Genomic DNA, 25798 nt, shown 5'->3' with positions numbered 1-25798 from the left:
TTACTATTTCATTTTTGATTGAGAATAAATTAATCTATTTAGATTTTAGAAATTTTTTTCTAAAAATGTTTTTGGGAGCCTCGAGCAAACGCCTTACTTCCCTCATGCTTGGGTGGGTATGAACATGATCAGAGGAACCAAAAATTACTGTGTCATATCTAGTCTTAAAGTAAAAAATAAAAAAATATTGTTATACTACTTTACTGATCATTTGTTCTATAAAATTATGAAAACAGAACAAATAAATATTATCGTCTCAAGCTACAAATCTTATCCATTTTGATATAAAAGTTTTAGATTCTTTCAATTTGAACAAGAAAAAATAATGATACACAAATCACTTTTTATTTTAAACACTTCAATAAACACCCAAGATAAAGAGAAATGAAAAATATTATATTTGTAGGATGTTTGAAATAAAAAAATAATTTGTATATCATTACTCTTGAAAGAATTTCAAACATCAAAACAAAGAAAAGAAAACTTACCATCTAGGTCTGTTTGATTTTGTTAAAATATTTTGTAAAAAAGGTTTAAAGAATAATATAAACAAAAGAATTTTTTTTTTGGTAATACTAATTTCAAAACAGTTTTAAAAATGAGAAAAGAGTCTGAATCTAACAAATCATCCACCACCCCACCTACTAATTCAGCAAACCCATGGACCTCGTCTCTTCCAGTAAGCAACACTCAGAACCTTAAGACTAAAGAAAGAAGCGAAAACGAGACACTACACGAAAAGTCGAAGGATATATATTTCAAGTACATCTGCATTCAAGTCATCACTTATCATACCTATATTTCTCTTCTATCTCTCTCAAGGTGTCAAATAACATTAGGGTATCCATACATCTTTATCCTTAAAATTATTGAACTAGAGAGGCACTCAAAATTACTACCAAACATGCGATTGTAGCAAGATTGAGGCTCAGGTACCCGATTCATTGAAAGAATAAAAGCAATATCTAAAGCAGTATTCTTTGGTGTTCATTGTTTACAGGCTGTTAGAGAGCAACAATAGCATGTGTAAACTAAATAAACTTTGTATATGATTCTACGATTTTGTGGTTGACACGAATGATTCTGCTTCTATCACGGCCACCCCGAAAATCAATTTGCAACAAAATTTAGTACTTTAAAAGCAGCAGAGGCGACTAATGCAACTATCTTCTGCGCTTCGATTCTTTCCGCATCTCTGCTACATAGCTCTCCAGATTCGATTTCTCCCACAAGCGTCTGAGCACAAGATCTTCCTTTGTTGCTTCATCTATTAATAACAGGCACCATTAAGAGACATGCTAGTAGGTCAGGCTATGCTTGTAGAACCCAGAACATAAAAAGCAGGATTATTCTACTTATGCGACATGGATAATTCCCCTATGTTCATAGTGTCTAAAAGAAGAAAGTTCATCATAGATAAATTGTAATCACCTATATTTCTCCACCTATCGAGAGGAATACTGAGGGATCTTTGTGTCAGATAAGAAGCATCTTCCCAAGAATAAGGGTACTTTTTCACTTTGTATCTCCAAAACCAACAGGCAGTCCACAACAGCAGCTGAATGGAAAACAGAAATGATCAGTAATTGTAAATAAAAAAAATTAATTTTCAAGGTTCAGCACCATTTGTGGGGACGAACTCTGTACCTTGAATTAAAATAGAGCAATGAAAGATTCATTGTGAGTAATTGCAGTTTCCAGATAAAAGATTTGAACTCTAACCTTGCCTAAGGTATATGGTAATAGAACAAAGCGGACGCCAAGAAGTTTCCATACAGAGGCCATTTCAGCTCCGGTTATCTGCAGATCGAGTTCTTTACTAAGGTCTTCCTCTGTTTTCCTGCATGTACGGATTCCTCACATTGTGTCTTTGTGTGTCAAAAGTAAAGAAATTGCAGTCAACAAAGCCCCATCTTACAGATGAAAGACAGACTGATTTAATAAAGGAAAGAGAACCAATTTGAACAGGTCACTGGATACTAGATATAGGAAATTTCTTTTCAGGAGGTGCAACTGAATAACTACTGATATAGGAAATTACATACAAGAACTGTAGGTGGTATTTGTTTCAAGGTATGTAATTAAATTCCCAGAACAACTTTCCTAGGAATACTATATTCCTGGGAAAACTAAATGGCATTTCTGGTTAAGATTTAATATTTCCATGAATGTTTTCAAAATTCAAATATGAAAGAAAAAATAGAAGTGGGAATGATAGTAATTAGTTGGAATATATGGTAATTTACAACAATCCCAGGATAATGTTATATTCCCACCCATCACCATGGGAATGGAAGATAATCAAACTATGAAGACAGTTCATCCTAGGAATCAACTATGTCTGGGATTTATTTTCTTAAAAAAATTATAACATGGGAATATTATATTTCCAAGTTCATATTCTGGGGAATAATTTTGCAAAACCTGAAACAAATACACACTCATACAGATTGAGGAAGATAACATACTTGTCCATATTCTTCTGACTCTTCTTCTTGTTTGTAACCCCTCCACTGCGTTCAAGTTCCAATGCCCTTAGTTTATTTTTATATGCAGGTGTCTTCTTGACCATAGCTACAGCCTAAACACAGAAAAGTCAGTGCAACGAACATGGATGTCTTAATCTTTCAAAAGCATTTTATACAAATAACAAATTAAGCAATTTTCACACACAAAAAAAAATTTGCACAGCCCTGACCTATTTCAAATCCTATGCATGCATTTATGACCGTAAATCATTGTAAACCATTTTACTGGTAATGACGCTTGGATTCATTGGACATGCATGGAACAGAAAATTTTCACCACAAAACTTGGGCAGTGGCTGCCCTTGACTTCAAGACCTACTCTCCTTGGAAAGAGATGTTCCAAAAACAAACAAGTTAGTTCTACACCCATGAATCAAATGACATGGTCCATACAAATCCAAAACTCTTAACAACATTGAGCTCAACTGCTGGGCATAAGTCAGCTAAATACAATCTTTAACACCACAGGTACAGCTTTTCAACCTTTAGCTAGCCAACTAGAGAAGAGAAGTATAAATGTGCATTTCACGAGACAAAGTTCTACTTTTTTTGAGTTTTGACAATACACACATCTATCAACAGTTAACATATATCCATGGCACATTTTCACATCAGGGATGTTGTATACTTTTTGTTTTTTTGATCAGCAAAGAAAATTCATAGATAAAAGAGGATAAAGGGTACAAGGGATGTTTTATACTAAATCAACTGAAATTAAATATATCACAATACCTGATTATACCTTGTTGATTGATTTAGATATTGAAAACCTGAAAGAATAAGAAGAAGGCCAACCAACACAGCACGGGGATCCTGGCAGGTAAAAAAGTACAGAAGTACTACAAAATGAGTGTCACTTGCAAAATTCAATCATTACAAATCAATTTCGAATCCAAAATTCATCACTGCTTCCAATTGCAAAAGCAAAAAATCTCACCGTCTTGTGACCATAGTAAGCCCGATAGTAGCGTGCAGTATTATAAAACACCTGAAATCAAGAAATGAAAACACAGTTCTACTTCAACAAAAAGTAAAAGGACAGGGATGAAACAATTCAGGGGCTATTGACCCCAATTTTAAAAGGAAAGTAAACTTGCTATAAAAGTATAAACACCTCCTCCGGATGTGCAATTGCATAATCATATTGTTCTCGCGTGGCCTCATCCTTCAAAATCTGTAAAGAAGTCATATTACCATCATTAGCATCAGAACCAATTTCTCACCAAAAACAGAACAATGTGGTCAGTTTTCAATTTACTTCACATTGCAAAACGTTCAATTCTATCAAAATGCAAACTCCTACATCAGAATCATTGAAAAACAAACAAAGCTATAAAAAACCAAAGTACCTCATAAGCATTGGCGACTTTTACAAACAGCTTTCGCGATTCCGGATCAGGGTTTTTATCTGGGTGACTGAATTGAACAAGAAAACCAAAAAAGAAAATAAAAACAAAGAGAGAGTAAAAGAGAGCGAATCAAGGGGAAGCTGTAGTAAGAGAAACACATACTACTTCAAGGAGAGCTTGTAGTAAGCTTTTTTAATTTCGGAAGCATTGGCACTTTGAGAAACCCTGCAAATAAGAAGAGAAGGGAGGGTTACGATAACAAATAATGCAGAAACGAAAGAGAATTGGGGGAAGAAAGGGAATGTTAGCTGACCCAAGTAGATCGTAGCAATCATCTTCGTCGCAGTAGATTGCGCGCGAAGGGGAGATGGTGGATACAAAGAGAACCGCCACAAAGAATGGGATTGCGGTTGCGCGCCACCGGATCGGTGCCGGCGGCAGATCCATTTCGCCGAAGTCGGTGAGGCTTTTTTTTTCTCTCCTACTTTCTCTCTGTTGACCACAACTCAATGCGCTCTCTTGCCAGAATTCTTCTAGTTACAACACAATAGACATGATTCTTTTTAGTTTAATTAATTTAAAATAATCATACTCTGCTTTCTATTTTTTTTATAACTATACTAGTATTAATAGTTCTTCATCAAGGTAAATAACCAATTAATTATAAAATTATAATTCTAACTAGAACACTGGTTTGTGCTTTGCATGCTAAGATTAGTATTGGATTGGTTAAGGTTGGAGCATTATTTTTCTTGGGCCTCCAAATCGAAGCCCACGCACCTGAACCCAAATTATTGATTCTCTTAGACCTACACCTTGATCCAAATTATGCAACCTTACACAGCCCTTTTTAATCCAACCCGTTGAGTTAGGAGCTACTTGTGCATGACGCTGGTTACTAGTCATAGGCAGCTGGCCCAAATCAATTATGCACTTTAAACGAGATTAAACACTGAGTCACTCATACTCGATCCAACGACTAGCTAGAAAGAAATCTAGAGTAATAACCATTTATTAGGCCTGATAATATGTTAATGGAAAAGATAAATTGTTAAACTTACTGAGATTCTCGTCTACCTGTTGTTGATTCGCTGTGAAAAGAAAAAAAGTCTTGTTGGTGCGAGGAGTGAAAACATAACTTTTTTGAAATTTTATGGTAATGTATCCATAAATCAAAACATCATAACTTTTATTTTTGGTGAGAATCAACCTATCTCTCAATCTCAACCAAAAGTTAAGAATTAATATCTTGAAATATTGAGATCTATTTTAGGGATTGATCTCTTCAACAAATGTTTATCTATCACATGTTCATATACTTAAGGGATAAGATTATCTATTCATTATATTGTTGGAAGATATCAAGAATAAATTTTTCTCACCATGTGATTAAGATGGATAATAAAAAAAATTAAGACAGTAAGAGAAAAAGAATAACATCAAACAAATTTTAATGTGAAAAACCTAAGAGATCAAGTTCAGCAAAAGTATCTCTATTGTGAAATAGGATTACAATGATCTCAATCTCACCCAATAAGATGATTTATAATATTTTTCAAAAACTTACCAAGTATGATGGAAATATAATTCTTGAAGAGAATTACAAAAAAAAAACTCTCACTCTATCATGCTTAAAGGATCTCACTTGCTTGTTTGTCAGAACTCCTCACAAGCTTCCATTTATATAATAGAGGGATATGGTTTCTCCCAAGAGTAACCATAACTGTAAAATTTGAGTTAAATTGATAGTCAATTTTGGTTAAGAATAATTACAATTTCTTTATTTTACTTTTTTTAATGAGATAATGAAGAAATTAATATCATTGTAATTTTTTATCAGCAAAAATCAAAAGAAGCAAATTTAAAGTGATTTGGAGGAAAATTAATGCAAAAACCTGAAGAAAAAATTGAGGAAGGGACATCTCACTTCAGCGCACACCATCTCTTTGTTGACAAGCTTAGACTTAGGGCGAGGAAGACTCACAAAAAAGCCTAAAGGTGCGCTTAGCGTGAAATCCAGCGCTAAGCGCATGATCACCCGTTAAGCCCAGAAGGGGTGTGTTTAACGCGAAGTTAACGTGAAAATTAAACTACATTAGACTTATAAAGAGGGAGGAAGTAGAAGGAAAAAATATAGAGTCTCAGAACTCTCGCTCTCTATTGAAGATATCCAAAGTCAGAGCAGCTTATTATCTTTTTCTTTTTTCTTTTTTTTTTGAAAAGGTAAAGGGTTATATGTATATATTAATATGATAAAGGTAATTACAAAAGAGAGTTAAATGCAAGTACAATGAATCATTATGTTTTATCACTTGTTCCACCTATGAATTTTCCTTCCTTCTCAACAAAAAATGTATCCCCTCTAAAAAAACATTAAAAGGATTTTTGCCTTCTTTGTAACATATCAACGGGTTCATGAACCATGAAGAAAACCCTGGCTTGGAGCCATTTCTAAACCCTAATATTATTACCTATTTAGTATTTAGCTTTTAATTTTAATTCCCTAAACTAAGATGGTGACACTTGTATGTTCATTAGTAGCAATTAAGTTATAAATTGTATTGTCTCTATCTTTTTACTAGTTGGAGTTATTATTTTATCTTCTTTCTCTAGTTTTTAATGATGTTTTTGTTAGGAGTAGTGATAGTCTAGCTTTCAGCACTCTATCAATATCCACAAAAATCTAGCATTTAATGGAATCACTACTTACTTAAGTATCAAAGTATTTGTTGGTACCTACGATTAGTCATTCCGCTATCGTTTACGAAGTAGCTTGAGACGGTTGAAGCTCCACCCGATGCAATCTTGTGGGTTTGCCGTTCCTTGTTCACTATAACACATGATTATTAAGGTATCGCATAATTTAATGCAGTAGTAGCATTAACAAAAGTTTTTATTTTTCATTGAAAAACTAAACTCTCTTTATAAATAGTTCTGAAGAAAAAAATTGAGGGAGAATAAAAGTGAGGAAAAGGGCATGATTGAGACAGAGGAGTGGTGAAAGGAAGAGTGTTAAAGGAGACAACGGTGTTACGAAAAACATGACGGAGTTCAGCATCTTTAGATCACTTAACCGACACTTAACCCTTGATTAGAAGCAGTTTTTGTTTTTTGATTCAATGATTAGAAGCAATTTAAGCTGTCGCTATATTTACGATTTTGCTGTAGTGCATCCATCAATTAAAATATTATACTAGTAAATTTAATTTTCCTAATTGATCGGATTTAAAATGTAATCTAATAATCGGATTACATTATCCCACCAAAATCTAACATTTAATCACTACTCACTTAAGAGTAATTGTTGGCACTTACTACCATTATTAGTCTAACCACAATCATTTATGAAGTAGTTGGAGATTAACTGTTGAGGGTCGATCCAACTTAAGCTTGTGGATACGGATTTGGCGATCTTTCTTCCACTAGAACACATGATTATGAAGGTATCACATAATTTAATAGTCGAATCAATAAAAAATTATTTATGTTTAACACTATTATGTTTTTAATCCCTGAAATTTAAGATAAATTCATTTTTGAACTCCTAAATTGAAAAAAAAATCATTTAAATTTCTCAAATTTTACAAAATACATTTTTAATTTCTAGAATCAGACAACGTTAATGAAGCAATGACATGAGTTTAGAAGTTCAGACGTATTAAATGTTGACAGTGTTATGTCACAATATTTTTTACCATAAATTTATCTCAAATTTTAGAAATTAAAAACTTAATCAAGTCTTTATTTTTTATATAAAAAAAACTAACACTTATATATAGTTTTGAAAAAAAAAATTGAAGGGATATCATCAGAGTGAGGAGAAGGGCAAAGATTGAGATAGAAGAGTGGTGAAAGGAAGAGGGGAAACGATGGTGGAGACGTGGAGTTTAGCATCAGCATCGGTTTTTTATGGAGGAGATAGGGCAAGTGAGCAAATTAAGATAAGACGATATCTAGATTGATGATGTGAATGTGAGTGGGAGCCACAGGTAGGACACTCCTATTTGTTCCTTTCACTGAATCCGAAGTACGAAGAAGTTGGTATAATTAATAGGATGTTGGATAGCTCTAGATCGATGCCACACAACCTCGTCTGTTTCCCTTAGCTGTCATGCTATTCAGTATTTGCAATGTGGTGAAGATGATGGTTCACCCAACACAGAATCTGACCGGTCACAATTTGTTACAGACCGCATTTTATGTAGTTTTTACAATAGAAAATTGATTTTTTTTTTTCAGAAGAGAAGGTAAATATAAGTTTGGTGAAATTGCTGAAATGGTAAAAAGGAGAGTTTACTATGCAACCTATATTAGACTTAGGATAGATTAAATAAACTAACTGCATATCAAGTTTCTATGTAAAAATTAAAATACAAATTCTTGCATCCTATTTGGAAAGTGTGAACTTTTTTTTGCAGTAATGTACATGTAAACAGGTTTTCATACTCATTACACTCGTCTTTCAGAATTAATAAATATATTACAAATAAATGTGTATTAAAGAGTTTCAGAATATTTTGAAATGTAATACTACCACGTTGAATATAGCATATAGAGCAGACATGTACTGCATTTACTTAATTAATTGGGCATATGCATCAAATAACTTCAATTTTTTGTAATCTCAGAAACAAACTTTGAAATTTGAATATCTAATTTGGCGGGGCCAAACTGGGGATAGAAGTACGTGTGTACGTAGAGCCTCCGAATAAACCCTTTTATGGTTTGATTAGCCAATGTGTTTTTGATAAGGGGAAGGGAATGGGGATGGCCACCTACACTACCTATGGCACCATATCATTACCGAATATCACACAGAACACACAATCCTATGGGCTATAGCACATCCAAGTTTCCAATCAAATAAGAATTTTGATTATCTTTTCTCCATTGTTGCTATTATTTTTCAATCATTTCAATTCTCAACCACCCATGATGGTTATAATTATACAGGGTCTATTTTATGTGACTTTGGGATCAGCATGTCAAACATATATAGATTCCCCCCTCCGATCCGTTTCCTTGATTAGAAAGATGAGCAACATAATCATGCAGTATTGTTTTCCTGTAGCTACAAATTATTTAACCATTATCAAAGGTACATGTACACCCTCACTATTTATGGCTCAAATTTTTAAATTTATTTTTAATTTAAATTGTAAAAAAAAATAAGAACTTTAAAATCAAAATTAAAATTATGTAACAATTTTTTTCATCAATATCTATTATTAATTTATTTTTATCTTTCTCTTTTTATTACATTCTATCATCTTATATTTACTATTCTCATTCTTTCTCTCTAAATATTAAAAAATATTTAATATCCGTGAATGATTTTCCTTAATTTGTTTTTGAGGATGTGCATACGAAAGAAAGACAAGCTATTAACAGCTTGAAAAGTAAATTAAATATGCCCAGTCACCCTCGATAGAAAGATGCATAAGAATTAGTTGTATTATACTGAAAAAAAACACATCTAAAATGGGAAACCCTTTTTTTATTTTCTTTGATTTTCAGAAATATTTTAAATGTATGTATAATAAATAAAAAAACAATTATATAAAATATCACATACAATATTAATCATTTATTGATATAAAAATGAAACTGGAACATAAAATTAAAAAAACATAAACATATATTTATTTTCTCTATTATCTCATTATCATCCTCATTTTCTTTCTTTCTTTTTTCCATAGCATCACTCATCAATCTATTAATTTTATCTCTATCTTTTTTCATTTCCTTAAAACATTGATTTTTGGACACCTCATTTTTTTTACACTTATTAACACTTATAGTTTTTCTTTCTCTCTCTATCATATTATTATATATATATAAATATAATAGAAAGAAAAAAATTATAGGTGTATTTTTTTCTTTTATATATATCTCTCTCTCACTGTGTCAGCAGGTTTTTTGGTGTGTAAAAACCAATTTTCTTTTTCTTATCTCTATCTTCTTTTCCATCCAATGTGATGAACGTTAATGCTCATTCTAAAATTTAAAGCTGGTCATGAATTCTACCAAAGATGTTGTTATGCACCGGAGCAAATGATTCACGCTGCCGATTTTCAGTGTGCTCACTTATGTTAGTAATGTACATGGATGCGTGCACTGAGCTCAATTTCTTAGCCTTGGCCAATTAGAAATTTGAGAATAATTTCTTTTTTGAAGTTGATGCGACCCTCCCTCCGCGGAGCCATGTTCGGTAGCCGACATGGATCGATTCTGACGTTACAGTTAGGCCCTGCTGTGTTTTGCCCTGACATCTGCCATTCTGTTCATGTTAGCTTAATTTGCATTCCACCAATGTGTAAAGAATAAATATCTACCATATGGTTGGTGGAGTATACGTGCCCAATGCTTGGCCTCTTTTTTTTTTCTCCCTTAATTTCTTTTATCAGACTTGATTTTATCTGTGTTTTTTACTTTTCAAATTGTTTTAGAATCGGTTACACTCAATCCTAAGAATGTATAGGAATATTTTTTTAATCACTCCAGCTGTGTGCAAAAATTTTAAGAGTTTGAATTAGAACTTTTTAAGTTATTTTTTGTCTCTGTAATACTTGTTGTGATTAATTTCTATAGTCTCATGTGGTTATAAGAAATTTATATATAATTTTATTTCAATGATAAAAAAATTTTAAAAATTTATTTTTATATATTTTTTATTTTCACTTAATTATAATATTATTATGTGTCAAATAAATATTAATTTTTATTATTAAGAAATAGATAGTTAGTTTATATTTTTTTTGTATTTTTATTTTTATTTTACATTATTATATCACTTTTCTCTCCTTATTTGGACCAGTCTTGCACGCGTAACACACAGGAAGTGACTAACAGTAACACTATCCAGATATGTGTAGCTAAAATATTGCTAGAATGATATATAATATATGCGTACCAACGTTGTGGCCAAGGTGCTTCAGTTCAATGTACCGAAAGCCTTTGGGATAACTCAGCTTTCAGCCAGAATGTCTAATTAAGATGCCACCTAACAATCCCTTCCACGTGAACATATATTTTAAGGTTAAAATATAAGATAGACTACTGTAACATCACCCTAGCTATATTCTACCACATCATGTATCTTGGGGGAAAAAAATCAAAATTAATAATCTTAAAGACCAAACTTACAAGCATCTAAGGTTTTCCACCTTTCATGTCAAGATTGGATGGCTAGTAGATAACCCACTCATGTAGGTTGACAATTTCTCTTACCATTTAGACTAGCTATAAACCTCACCTATAAATATTAGAGTTCCTCCCACACACAGTCAAGTGTTTTTTTTTTTGTTTTTTATATTCATCCTAATATTTTGTTATTCTACCAAAATTTTCACTGATTTAACCATTAAAATTTCTCCCTGTTACCACCTTTGTTCATCTTGCTCAACCATTATCAAAATATAAATTCATCAGAAAAAATATTCTCATTCAAGGATGGACTTGTCATAATTTGGGCTACCTGGGTGTCAAATATTAATTATGGGATATACTTTCAACTTAATTTTGAGGATTAGTTAAAATATTTTGTAAGATTTCAAATAAGTTTATTTTCCTAAAAAAATAATTTTATTAATATTTTTTTGAAAAATCTATATATATAAAAATAAGTAATTTTTCTCCCATCTAAACTAATTCACTTTTTCCAGTGCAATATGCAAATATTACTGTGTGCCTATCGTAGAATATTCTTATGCCATTATATTGCTGTAATCCCTTAACTTCAAATTCACAGAGAGAGATGCATTTAAAATCACGTCACTTGAGTTTTTAAGATTGGACAATTTAAAGTTTTTTCCCCGGTTTTAGTTTTTCTACGTGATTCTCTTCAACTTTATCTTTCAACATCAACGTCCTCGGTATTATCAGTAGTGATAATGATTGAGGGACTTGTAGACTATAAATTATCATCACCTATGGTCCGCAAATGTGTAGCTGGCTAAAACACATTATTTTCCAAAGGCTGAAAGCTAATTTGATTGCTCGTACTCGGTGGCTAGTCTCCTTCTATGCGTGAGTGCTACATTTTCTCTGCTATTAATATATCTGTATAGGTGTAATTCCTCTAGCTGCAATAAGTTGATCCTCTCCTTGTGTTTTTAAAGTTTTCTATCTATAAATTTCTTAATATTCTTTTTGTTCGTAATCATAATATTAACAACTAGTTTCTATCATATGTTATTGTTTTATCCCTTATAGACTTATAATGTATAGCAAGTTAGCAACTGTGTGTTTAAATCCAAACTAGATTTGATCCTGATATATTGAAAAAATGAGACGATGGTGGTTTTCTTTTCAGTCATTTTATATATATGACTTGTGAACCTACGAGTCCATGCACATGATGCTTTATGTTTGGATAGTAGTTTTCACAAATCAAAATCTCTGATATGGGTGTGCAGACCAGGTTTTATTCATAAATAACAGGTTTCTAAATTCTTGGTGATTGTGTTTGAATATAATCGAAAATTTTTAAACACCAATATTATCACCAACATATACGAATAAAAAAATGCTTTCCCTTGAATCAAACCGTAGTTGAAAATTATAGAATATTGTTTTGCTCACATCCCACAAAAGGGTGTGAGATTAGAGATAAAAAGAAATTAAAAAAAAGATAAAGTAAGAGATGTAAATAACATCTGTAAGAAAAGCAAAAGGGAGGGTAATGTGAAAAGAAGGTAAAAGAAAGTAAGTGTGAACAAAAATTAAAAACAAAAATTTAGATGCAGTTTTTTAGGCATATAGCTGTTAATGCTATTATTCCCATATCACAATTAAATATTTATCTGGAAAATTAGCATTGATCTTAAATATTGATTTTTACTGTGCAAATTACCGAAGTAAATAGTATGTACATTTTTACTGTGTATTTAAAGAACATCACACAAAGTACATGTATAAAGAATTGTACTTAATTTTAGTTCAAAACTAAAACCCAAAATTATATAATCCGCATATGTTATTTAATCTTCTGCCACTCGTCATTAATTACTTAATGAAGAGCTAAAATTTATTTGTGTTATATACGATGAGTGCTATAGTTGGTACATAGGATTCTGATAATAAGATCCTCGGTAATTTGATTACGAGTTGTCTAGCTAACTGATTTAAAGTGAAAATATAAACAATATCATACATTAATTAGGTGAACTAATGTATTAAGACAAATATACTCATATTTAGAAACACTTATTAACTTCACATTAATAGTCTCCTGATCACAAGCTAGAATTTAAAACTATGGTAAGATTGGATTATGATCAAGTTTGGGGCCTCAAAAGTTTGATCTTATTTATAAGATATATAGTTAGGATTCAACAATTAACGCCAAAGAAACCAATAAAAGCACCAGACAAAATAATGAACAGTACTACTACAATCTTGTGTCAACTAGACATGCAACTAAGACGAAAAATGAACAGGAAAAAGAAAGCTACAGCCTACAAGTATGGATTTGTTTCCATCTCTCAAAATAGAGAAACAAAGAACGGATTCACTTTTTCTAGCTTTAACATTCTCTTTTTTCAGCCACTAACAAATTAAATATGGAGCACTCGATTTCAAACCCACCCCTTCACGAGGCATACAAGATCCTCTTGAGCAAGACTAACGGAGAGAATGGTTTCGATGATCAGTTCTTGGTGGAGGAGTGCGAGTTGCCTTTGATCGATGTGAGTCGTTTAGCAGAGAGTGGTGATGAAGTGAGGAGGGAGGAGTGCAAATCTGAGATATTCAAGGCTTCTCAAGAATGGGGTTTCTTTCAGGTCGTGAAGCATGGGATTTCCAATGGTGTTTTCAGTGGGTTGAAGCTTGAGCAGGAGAAGATATTTAAGCAACCCTTTGAGAAGAAAACCAAAGAGAACAAGTTCTTCAACTTTTCCGCTGGTAGCTACCGTTGGGGATCCCTCAATGCTACATGCATTAGGCAGTTATCTTGGTCAGAAGCATTTCATATTCCTTTAACTGATATGCTGGGTTCTGGTGGATCCGACACTTTTAGGTAATCACTATTTATATCTCCTTTAAGTTTTATTTTTTTATACTCTTGTTTTTATTCTATATATTAGGTCTTCATTGGATCATGTTTATGATCTTCTCAATACTAGCTAATTCAAATACAAACATTTTTGGATGAATAAAGAGTTTAGGAAATTAAGTTTTGAATAGAAATCATTGAATTAGGACAAAAATTGCTCTCCACATATATGTTTCATTAAATTTTGGCAAACAAGAAATGTTGCACCGCCATTGGACAAACACATGGATTCAAGATACAGCACAATTCACTAACTTTCTTTTAAATCGATCCCTTCAATTCAAAGTATGCTTATTTTAAATTCTGATAAAATTATTTAATTTAAAAAATCGAGGTTTAAAAATTAATTTATGTTTAGGAATAATACTTTAAAAGTAGAGTAAATATATTTGTTTTATTTGAAAGTTTTAGATGTGTAAAAATAAATAAGGCAAATTACACTGATACTTTTGTTGGTTTTTTATATATGTTGCACACGAATCTCTTGTTTTTTAAATGATTATTGTAAACTCCTTTGTAAAGTTAAATTATATAATATTTTTCAAATAATTAAGAAATTAAGTATCTCTAACAATATATAAAGAAAATAGACATATTCTAGTATACAATTTTTATATCTATTTTTTTTATTATAACTAAATTTATAAATTATTATTTTATTCTTATAATTATTTTTACAAACCTGAAATTGCACATTATATTCTATTATCTTTTTTTATTATTATAAAAACATGAAAAGACAATTAGGCACACAGAGTCTCCGTTAAAGTCTCTGTTTCCCCTAGTAATATATAAAGAGATCAATGCAATATTTAAAAAATAATAATTAAGGATAAGTGTAAGAGTAATAGAGAAAAAAATTTCAAAACTTAAGGAGTGTTAATGTAATTTAGTCATGTAAATATAAAATTTAAGTTTACCTATAAAATCAATTCATGTCACTTCTTCCCAAATGAATTTTATTTTCTACTATAATTTTGAAAACATAAAGAAATTACCAAACACAATTACAAGCATTAGTCAATTCTAACTGCCACATTTACGTGAACAAAAATGGAATGTATATCGAAAACTCATTAACTTGTGTAGGTGTTTCTACATATGCAGCGCGACAATTCAACAGTTTGCTACCCAAGTTTCCATTCTGTCAAAAACATTAGCTGATATTCTGGCTGAGAAAATGGGTCACAAGTCAACGTTCTTTGAGGAGAATTGTTTGCCCAGGTCCTGTTATATTAGATTGAATCGATATCCTCCCTGCCCCTTGGCTTCTGAAGTTCACGGATTGATGCCACACACAGATAGTGCCTTCCTCACCATCTTACATCAAGATCAAGTTAGAGGTTTGCAAATGCTGAAAGATGGTAAATGGATTGCTGTAAAACCAAACCCTGATGCTCTTATAATCATCATTGGTGACTTATTCCAGGTAATTATACATATTATTATGAAGGGATATTTTTTAGACCCTCTTTCGAGAAGTTACACTGAATCCCAACTAATTAATTTGAGTTGAACTGGATTTACATTACTTTATATATAGGAAATGGAGTTCTTCATTACTGAATCATTCAAAAGTGAAGTTACGTTGGGTTCAATTTTAATATTTTAAACTTCAGAATTTGTTAAATTAATTTAGACCAATGCTAGCTAGTCTGCAATGTTGTTTATTTTATGCAGGCATGGAGCAATGGAGTATACAAGAGTGTGGAGCATAGAGTTGTGACCAACCCAAAATTGGAGAGGTTCTCTGTGGCGTATTTCTTTTGCCCTTCTGATGATACAGTGATTGAGAGTTGCAGTACAGAGCCGTCGTTGTACAGGAATTTTAGCTTTGGGGAATATAGACAACAAGTTCGAGAGGATGTTCACAACTTGGGCTACAAAATTGGCCTACCAAAGTTTCTCTTAAGCACAGGGGACAAGATAGTGTGCATGAATATGTATCACGAGTTCAATTTTCCAACCTCTACGGGAACCTAACAAAGAAAGCAAGACAACCATATGAGACTGAGGCCAAGTTCGGTTTATATACCTGCTTGCACTTTAATTTAAAGAAGAAAAAAATATATAATTGAAAATGATCAGTGATTAGTTAATATAATTCAAGAAAGTATTTCTTAAGTTTTATAACATCAAAAAGTTTTTTTAAAATTTTTCTTCACAAAAAATCTAAAACACAGCATACTTTTGGAATTATAATGTCACCTCCATCAATGTATAATGTAATGATATGTTTTATTTCTTTATGTTTAAAATAATAAATAAAATTTTGAAATTCCAATATTTTGTAACTAGATTTAAATTCCAATACTGCGGCCTACACTTTTTTATATCAATTAACAAATAATATATGTGTGAAATGAATAATTAATTAAAACTATATATACTATTGATTGACTTTTTAAAAAAGCAAAATATTGTGGTGATTATCTTTTTAAACGAATGTATGTAATATTTTTTATAAAATTATTAAAAATATAGTAAAAAATTATTTTGTAGTAAATATAATATCTAATAATACATACATTTAAATAAAATGTTATACAATAAGTACATGATAGGTACTTAAATTCTCATCCTCATTCTCGTGAATGATACTTGTAGTTCCTAACATAAAAATAAAAATTAATTTAATTAGTTATGTTATTGTGCATGTAATATTTAGTAATGATAAATTAAATTTAATATATTTATTATATAATTATGTAAAAATTATATTTATATAAATAATAATTAACAAATTTTAATATATAAAGTTATTAACATAGAGATAAAATATAATTTTGTAATACTAATTAGATTTAAATTAATTTTTAGTATAAATTTTTCTACCACATAATATAAATATTATTCAACAAAATATGTCATTATTTTATAAATTTTCTAAGTAAAAATAATTTTATATGATTTCAAATTAAAAATAAATATTTTTGATTGTTTGATATGACTTATTGTTATAAAATAATTTTATATGAATTTGTGTTAAATAATTGAAAAGTTTAATCATCCATGATAATTTGTTCATATTGATGTCAAATAGGATTATTTTCTGTGAATAATATTTGTGGTATTCATCTTAAAAAATAAAATTAATTTAATTTACAATATTACTGAGTAAGTATTTTAAAATTATTTTGTAATAAATATATTAACTAATTAGATTTAAATTTATTTTTTGTACAAATATTTAAACCTGAAAATATAAATATTAATTTATATGTAATTGTATTAAATACTTGAGAAAGAACTGTGTCATTTATATCTTAAGCAAGTTTAACTATTTTCAATTATATTTTTGTCTCTATCATGACTAAATGTATTTTAAAGTAATTAACTTTGGTTGCCCTATAAGAAAGAATAAAACTATTATTTTATTAACTAAATGTTATTATTTTGGTAAACATAAATTATTTAATATTAAAAATGTTAAAGAATAAAATACAATGTAGAATAGAAAAAATAAAAAATAGATAAGATAACATAAAAAAACATTTTTGAGAAAAATGAGTAGGATAAATAATAAAATGATTATTTGTTATATCGAGTAAAGTTATTCTAATCAGTTAATCGTACATTCGTACTGATGTTATTCATTTCTATATTTTTCTAATATGACTTATGTATAAAATTATTCATTTAAAAAATAAATAATAGAACATATGAGACAGAACCAAACAATTAGTAAAACTTTCTATATGAATTTATCAAACATTCAGTTAAAATTGTATCTTTTAATATTAATATTGCAGATAAATAAAAAGGAAAAGGAAAGAAAAATATTTTAAAAAATATTGTAAAAAAATAATAAAAGGAAAAATAAAAAAAAAGGAAAGAGAGAGTGTGTAAGAGAGTGATGAAATAAAGAACAAAAAAGGGAGAAAAAAAAGAAGAGAAACGTGTGAGAGAAATGAAAAAAAGATATAAAGAGTATTTAAGATTTAAAAAGGAAGATTGGGATGTACTTATAAAAAAGGTATGTACAATTAGCAAACTCATTTTTTTTCGGTCACCACACATGAGAAAAAAAGCCAACACAATCCTTTGCACTTCTCATGATGCTTATATATTTTCCCAGAAAAGACCACGCAAAGCTTAGTTTTCCGGGAAAAATGGTGGCCTCTCAGAGTGCTTGCTTGCTTATTCAATTCTTCAATTTAATCTACCAACAACGTTATAGGCTATGTGGCATTGTGCGAATGTGTGTATGTATTTTTTATTTTTTTTTAATTTCAAACGGGTGATGGAGTGAGAGTATCAAAGAGTGAAAAGAAGATAGAAGAGAGACAAATATAGTGTAAAAGATTAATCTTTTACCGGCTGTGAACGTTACTTGTATGTTGCCTTCTTGCTTGACATGTGTATTACCTTCTTACTCCCAGTTTTTGGTTGGACCGGACACTACATGGTTTCAATTTCATTGAAATGACGGACAGATATTTGCTTAATAAATACACTTATATTAATAGAGCAAAATGATATAAAAAATCATAAAACATCAAATGTGTCAATTTTTAACTGCTTATAGATATAGTAGATTAAGTTTTATATATATATATATATAGATCAGTAAGAGTATGTAATATCAAATATCAATACTACCTACATATACATAAACACGGATGGGTGGGCTGTGTGCTTCATAACTTGGAGTTTCAAACGCCGGTCTCAGTTACGGGCTTAGTATATCTTTTGGGCCTAACAAGTCCATAAAAAGAACAAAAAAAAAAAGAGTGCTAGTCACTCTTCATAAGCAAAGAATGTGAAGCTACAAATTTTCTTGTTATCCTAGTTCTAACTTCTAACAACTAAGCGGATCAAACAAGACAATGCTCCGATTGTCAAAGTTAGAGGATTAATGTCAAGAAGTGGAAACATTGCAATAAGATTGTTGCTATGAATAATATCAAAAGAAATTAAATGAGATCTCTCAATAACATATGGTGAATTAATCAGTAAAATACTTGATGAAAAATATTAATATAAGTATGACCTAATTAATAATCAACCGTCTTTCTGAGATTTTTGGTAATGTTTTCATTCTCCTAATCTTCGCCTGGCCAAGGAAGAAGAAGAAAAAAAAAAACAGAAGCGCTCACTAGGTAGCAATGCCAATTTCGCAGTTATGTCCAAACATCCATTCCGTTCCTCAAATCGTAGCGTGCACCCGCAACGACAAAACGGGATCGAAATCCGTTTCGGGGAGACCCAAGGTGAGCCCTCAACTGAACCGTTGGTTCAGAGCCCGAGCCGTACGGTTCGGTCAGAAATTGGACCGGTCCAGTATGCGAACTCAGCTACCGGAACCCAACCCTCCTGCACGTCCACTTCCTCTCCCGGTGGACCCAGACGACGCCGTCAATTTGGACGGCGCAGATGTCACGGCCGTCAAATCCATCTATATAGTCTCCGACGGAACCGGCTGGACCGCCGAACACTGCGTTAACGCCGCTTTGGGTCAGTTCGATTACTGCTTGGTCGACCGTGGCTGCCCCGTCAGTACCCATTTGTTTTCTGGGGTAAGCAAATACAAAACATTATATATAAAAAAAAAAAGCGTCTTTTTTTTCGATCTTTGATTAAAATACTAATGTTAATCATCTGAAAGTATGAGTTTAATTTTAGGACTTCCATTGTCAACTAATTATTAGAAATTGTTAGATACAATTTTGAAAGAAATTATCACACATGTGAAGAATCATATCATATATGATAATTACCTTAGAGCATATAGAATAACTAACAGGATTATTCTTAGTTAATCAATGGCCTTGAATTCGAAGCTGGATATACAGCTAAGTGAAAGACATAATAGTTTTACGGGCTCGATCATGATGGTGTCCCGTAAAAAATATGTGGTGTCATACCCAAATTTATTTTTTACCATATGTTATAATTGATGATTGAATGATGTCTTTATACTATGAGTATATCAATGTATATACTATTTAGTTTCAATTTTTAGTTATTGCTTGGGAATGTTTAAATTTTGTTGTTATTGATTAGATTGATGATACGGAGAAGTTGTTGGAGATCACAAAGCAAGCAGCGAAGGAAGGTGCTTTCCTTGTGTATACTTTAGCTGACCCATCATTGGCTTCAACTGCAAAGCAGGCATGTAAGTTATGGGGTGTGCCTTACACTGATGTATTGGGACCCATTACAGAGGCCATTGCTTCTCATTTGGGTGTTTCTCCCTCTGGCCTTCCTCGTGGGGCTTCTGGACTCCCCCTCTCCGATGATTACTTTCGTAGGATTGAAGCTGTTGAGTTTACCATCAAGCAAGATGATGGAGCGTGTCCCCAGAATCTGGCCAAGGCTGACATTGTTCTCACCGGCGTTTCACGCACCGGCAAGACCCCCTTGTCGATTTATCTGTCTCAGAAGGGGTACAAGGTGGCCAATGTGCCCATTGTCTTGGGCGTGGGAGTGCCAAGGACTCTGTTTGAGGTGGATCCAAAGAAAGTTTTTGGTTTGACTATAAATCCTCTTATCTTACAGAATATTAGAAGAACAAGGACTAAAACTATGGGATTAAGTTCTGATGGTAGGAGTAATTACTCGGAGATGAATTATGTTAGGGAGGAGCTTGAATTTGCGGGAAGGCTCTTTGCACAGAGCCCTCTTTGGCCAGTCATCGGTAACAAATTTATTTTACCCAAGTTCTCATTTCTGTCGTCTTTGATGTTACATTAATTCATGAAAAGGGGTTGGAAAATGTTAGCTTAAAACTAATGCTTATTATGTCTTAATTTGTTATCTAATTACAGATGTGACTGGAAAAGCCATAGAAGAGACTGCAGCAGTTGTATTGAGGCTGTACCATGACAGGAAGCACAAATGCATCATGCCAAGGATCTCAAAACGCTATTAGAGATGACAACTTTTTCTCTTGAACTATATAGATTGTAAAGTACCAAAACTGTATAGTATTGTGATTATGATTATGATGCTGAGTTCCGAGTACTCATAAATTTCATATACCATTTACTTGTGGCGGTATACTTTAGCTAAACAGGTATGTCTTTCTTAGGTGTTATATATCATTACATGTATATGGTCAGATGCTACTATCAACTTCAAAACTTGTATCATAAGTCAATTCTAAGAAAGAGTTGAACAATATCTTGGCCCAACTGCCGAAAAGGTGTTTTGCTCTGTTGAACCTACTAATCAATTGCAAAACTGCTTTCAAAATATTTGATGAGTGCTGGTCACTTCTCTTTTTGTGAAAAATCTCATTGAGCATAATGAATAAGTAGAAATGCACTTTTCCTTGAAGGGAAAGGAAGTTTTGTTTCTGCCAAAATAGTGAAGTATTCCTCCATGGCTTATTGGCTTTTATTGTCTTGTTGGATCTCAGTTAACACTTATTGTTATATACGTGATCGGTTATCTTACCAAAATATCTGGTGGATTTTAATATTTTATGCTAGTTTGGTTGCGAACACTTGTTGATAAAATACATGACATACTAAACATGTTGAAATCTTAGAATCCAAGCAACCTATACGTCATTTAACTAATTTATGTAAACTTGCTGGTGTACCAAACTTGCCTACAGGCATAAAAGCATGAGCAAGTGGATAGTGAGGGGTATCTTTGTTTTTCTTACCGATTGAGAAGTTCAATAACTCACAAATTTCGTAGGTTGAGTTGCTGATCTTTTTGTTCACCTAACTGGGACTGTGGATTAACAGTTCTACTGCAACCATAATTAGATAAGAGGCTGGCTCATTACCCAAGAAGTGTACCTGCTCTCTTAATATGATTGAGGACAAAATTAACAGTTACATTAAGGTTGGCTGTTTATATCTTCTAGCAGTGGCAAACATTTATCTTTATACTCCATTGAGGTTGAAAATGATCTAAGTATCTAACGTTCACATGCTTCCCGTTATTTTATTTAGACTAAAATACACAACGTACAAAATTGACCAAATTAATCTTAATCTTTCATACACATGGTTTATTCCGAAAGGTTTCCCAATATATAAACATTTTTTGTCCCTAGAAAAGGCACTCGTGGATTTCAGTTTCTTCCATAAAGGAAAAATGTATTTGAGCACGCATGCCGTTTGTGCCTACTTTTGTAACTAGTAGGTAGGTAGCTCTCATGGTTTTGGTTTTACTTTCCTCTCCCTTTTTTCCACTGTTAAAATTAAAGTTACACACATTAGAAAAAGGTTCACTTGCCATCACATGTAAGAGCAAAACAAAAGATACAGGGGATAAAAATAAGAACTGAGTAGAAAGAGCAAAAACGTAACTTTCTGATCCTCCAACTCCGTTATGCCCTTAAATGACACTCCAAATAAACTACAGAGCACTCTCTTACATGTGATCTTTTATCCGTTGCTAACTTGCTGGTTTCCATTCATATAAAAGAAATATTTCTTCCTGTCTATCGTAGTGTATTATGTCATTGTATTTGCCTTTTTTAGCTTCCAAATAGGTAACTGAGTCTGACAGGTAGTTGAAATTTTTGTCAGTTATTGCAAGTTCTGCAAATTTGGTCTCAAACTTCTTGTTCCTGAGTTTTGCTCCAATCCTAGGATTTATAATTCACACGACAAATTATCTCATTCGTTCCATATTAATCAGTGGCATCAGTCACTGCTGCCAGTCACTCCCATATTCATCTGCTTTTTGCTTGCTGATAGTAAGAGTGAAGTATATCAGCAACATTGTTCCCATGCTTGACCTGTTTCAGTGCAGGGAAATTAAGACACATAACAATAAATGAAGGACGGAACAGAAACCAAGTATTGGAGCTGAATCTTACAAGGTAGCAAAGAGGAGAAGAACTCTTTTAGGATCAAGGAGCCATGAAGAAGGTCGTTTAAAACTATTTCTTCGAGTTATAAATTTGCTTTCGTTGGGGGTGGGGGTGGTGGTGCACATGTTACTGGCAGTAATAGTAATCTGATGATGAACTTGTGTGTTTGTGGAATGATGTGTGGACCCTACTGCCACCACCGCTGACTTTTCAGCCGTGCAGGACCCTGCTAGAGCAGCTGCAGTTCCATAAAATCCATATCAAAATATTGTCTCAATTTCTGATAATGACAATACCTGTGGCCCCCAAGAATGGGTTACCAATAAAATTTTAATATTTATAATATATCTATCTCGTGATCTGTAATGTCTGTAGAAATATACATGGTTGACCCAGAACTCTGTTTCAGAGAGCTATAATTAATTGACATGTTCTCGTAGTAGGTTTCCTTTTTTTCACCCTAACTAATCTCCAACCACCAGGGACTAGGCCAAACAAATTTCACCGCCCTCATAATTTTCAATTTTCGTAATCCCGGTGAGACTATAATCATGTTGATGTCATTATATTCCAAAACTTAAAATACGTTGGATCTAAGATGATGACACTGACAACTATGCTATATTAATAACATACATAGTTATACAGCAATCAGACCTAAGAATCAGGGGACAGACACTTTGGCCTCACATAGGTACAGGTTGGTGTTGAAATATTTTATGATACCATTTTAATTTTGTCACTCGTGTCCATATATATACATATCGATGAACCCGAGTTCCATAATGGTCAAACAATAGAAACAAAAACACCTGTTAGTAATTATATTAAATTTCTCAACTGATCAAAGAAATTATATTAAACTTCTCTTCAACATAAGAGATACAGGAAAACAAATTCCAACTAGGCGAATCATTCGGTCTAGGATCCTAACAAAATTACAAAAAGGTATTTAGATCCTCTCATGGGTTCTTTCTGTTGTACACAATTTTTTTTTTATATAATTATCTGCAAATTACTCTATGTCACATGTAAAGACTCAAATTGAAGATCCAAATTGTAAACAAAACAAAACAAACTATATAATTAGATTAGAATAATATACAATGAATGAGTTCAACTTTTTATTTATTTGTTTATTTATTTTTTGCAAAGGCAATGGTACCTTTTGGTGAGCATGTAGTTGGGGCAGTATCCCTATCATGAAGTGTGACATTGCCATTCACCTTCCTGTCGCCCCCACGCTGAGATCCTTTCCTGGAAAGGCTCCGCTGCAACTATACCGTTAAAATCAATAAATCAATAATCAATGACGTGAAAAAAATGATTAAGTATAATAGCCAAAAGAACACAACTGAACAAGTCAACTTGGGGGGAGTTAAGTAAGGGATACACAAAGTTGATACTTGAATGATTAAATTAAATTGCTTCATCTAACTTTCAACGTTTCATTTTAAAATTATAGTTAAGGGTGAAGGAATTCAGGGGGGGGGGGGGGGGGGGGGAATAATAATAATAATAATGCTTGAGAAAGACATTCGATTTCAATGGCCGCAAAGGTTTAACAACAGTTGATCGATAACGTGTATGTTTTCCTTCTCATTTTCATTAATGCCCCCATTCTCTGTTCATGCCTCATGACTAAGGTCTAACATTTTGGTTACCTTAATCAGTGTCTCGTTCGTCTCCCAAGTAATAAGAATAATAAATTTATATAAAAATTAAGTATACATTATATAATGCAGGAAGAACAAACCACCACTGACCCTGTTTTGTTTGTAAGATGTGCCAAACAAAACTAAAATAAAATAATTATCGCGTGGAAAAATAGAATTTTTTAAAGAAAAAGTATCTTACTGTAATTCTGGAATTAGCTTTAGTGCTATCTTTATTGATGCCGGAAGAGAAGGAATCCATATCAATCACAAAGCTATCAGCTTCCTCAGCCGAATACTGATATCCGTTTGTGTGATCTGAAACCAAGATTCTCTGGGTACCCATGTTCTTCTGTTCTGATTCCAAAACCTCGTGAGAAGAAGAAAAACCATCCAAATTCTACAGAAACCAAACCCACAACGACAGAACCAGCCAATTTATCAAGGAGCATATGACAGAAAAATTGAAGTACCCAAATAAAGACACAAACTTTCAATGGAACAGTTGTTGTAAGAGAGAAACAAAGGAAAAGAAAAATCTTACCAACTCTGAAATTTCTTCCATGTCCATCACTTCTTAAGACAATAAAAAAAAAAAAGGAGAATGAAGGAGGAAAAGTTGCGTATGGAATGGGGCCCAGCTCAGATTATATAACTATACGGCACCTGATTGAACATGAAGATGAAGATGAACCCCATAAGTCAAAACGCTTAAGTTTATGTAAAAAATAAAATAGCATAAGTAATTAACATACCCGTGAACCATAACCCAGAAACTTCTTCTTCAATTGGTTGTGATTGTGGCAGCGAAAATCAGCAAAGGGTTGCCAAGGACACAGAAAAAGCCAGTAACGGAAGGTGTTAGTTTCTTCTGGTGAAAGTTGTGTGGAAACTGAAGAAACAAATGGACTTATAACCACTCTACTTTTTGTCTGATTAGAAGTGGGTAATTTTTATTGGGAAGGAAGAGAGAAGAAACCATGAGGGAATAGATGGGAAGAGTGTGAGAGGAAAAGAGAGAGAGAGAAAGACATCGCCATCATTATCATCATCATGTGGATTGTGGGGTTTGCTCTGTGAACAAAATATACATACATCAACGGAGAAGTTAGAAGGGGTTTTGATTGCAAAATAGACACGATCTTAATCTTCCTTTCTCTCTTGCTTTTTTAGTTTTCTTTAGTGTTTATACAATGTTTTTGCTTTTTTTGTTTTTGTTATATATCCTATGTACTTCACTGTGAATCTGTGACGTGTAGCAGATAAGTACATCTTTGCAGAACATTCAGCAAAAAAAAAAGTACATCTTTGCAGCCAAAACGGGCGATTTCAGAAATATTTAGAAATATAATTAACTTAATTCTTTTATTGTTTTTGGTCAATTTATATTTCTTAAGGTAAATTTTGGTCACTTGGGATGAGTTGACTTAAAT

The 25798-nt window shown here is 32.2% G+C and overlaps 4 protein-coding genes across 5 annotated transcripts; 2 read left to right on the top strand and 2 right to left on the bottom strand.

The window, feature by feature from the left end:
- Positions 1 to 731: 731 nt before the first annotated feature.
- LOC114401301 (chaperone protein dnaJ 50-like) lies at positions 732 to 4434 on the bottom strand. Its single transcript, XM_028363789.1, has 10 exons — positions 4191 to 4434; positions 4040 to 4102; positions 3878 to 3944; positions 3643 to 3702; positions 3466 to 3516; positions 3261 to 3341; positions 2469 to 2581; positions 1723 to 1840; positions 1432 to 1558; positions 732 to 1267 (listed from the first exon to the last, which is right to left on the bottom strand). Exons 1-10 carry the CDS (start codon positions 4322 to 4324, stop codon positions 1164 to 1166), a joined length of 918 nt encoding a protein of 305 aa, XP_028219590.1. The 5' UTR covers positions 4325 to 4434; the 3' UTR covers positions 732 to 1163.
- A 7352-nt stretch (positions 4435 to 11786) lies between these two features.
- Positions 11787 to 16044, top strand: LOC114402552 (gibberellin 2-beta-dioxygenase 8-like). Its single transcript, XM_028365175.1, has 4 exons — positions 11787 to 11905; positions 13424 to 13895; positions 15039 to 15360; positions 15612 to 16044. Exons 1-4 carry the CDS (start codon positions 11902 to 11904, stop codon positions 15912 to 15914), a joined length of 1101 nt encoding a protein of 366 aa, XP_028220976.1. The 5' UTR covers positions 11787 to 11901; the 3' UTR covers positions 15915 to 16044.
- Positions 16045 to 18820: 2776 nt separating this feature from the next.
- LOC114403013 (pyruvate, phosphate dikinase regulatory protein 1, chloroplastic-like) lies at positions 18821 to 21130 on the top strand. Its single transcript, XM_028365723.1, has 3 exons — positions 18821 to 19450; positions 19938 to 20571; positions 20702 to 21130. Exons 1-3 carry the CDS (start codon positions 19040 to 19042, stop codon positions 20803 to 20805), a joined length of 1149 nt encoding a protein of 382 aa, XP_028221524.1. The 5' UTR covers positions 18821 to 19039; the 3' UTR covers positions 20806 to 21130.
- A 734-nt stretch (positions 21131 to 21864) lies between these two features.
- Positions 21865 to 25554, bottom strand: LOC114403014. Of its 2 annotated transcripts, none has more exons than XM_028365725.1 (6): positions 25121 to 25554; positions 24910 to 25031; positions 24568 to 24765; positions 23876 to 23981; positions 22717 to 22948; positions 21865 to 22635 (listed from the first exon to the last, which is right to left on the bottom strand). In XM_028365725.1, the coding sequence occupies exons 2-6, from the start codon at positions 24934 to 24936 to the stop codon at positions 22545 to 22547; spliced, it is 654 nt and encodes a 217-aa protein (XP_028221526.1). In that variant the 5' UTR covers positions 24937 to 25031; positions 25121 to 25554; the 3' UTR covers positions 21865 to 22544. The 2 variants fall into 2 exon arrangements, with proteins under 2 accessions (XP_028221526.1, XP_028221525.1); XM_028365724.1 differs by having other exon boundaries at positions 23876 to 23987; positions 25121 to 25552.
- Positions 25555 to 25798: the final 244 nt, after the last annotated feature.

This window comes from Glycine soja, chromosome 20 (genome assembly GCF_004193775.1).
Source record: "Glycine soja cultivar W05 chromosome 20, ASM419377v2, whole genome shotgun sequence".
NCBI classification, from domain to species: domain Eukaryota; kingdom Viridiplantae; phylum Streptophyta; class Magnoliopsida; order Fabales; family Fabaceae; genus Glycine; species Glycine soja.
Note: the sequence above shows the minus strand (reverse complement) of the source record. Positions and strands in the feature narration are given on the sequence as shown.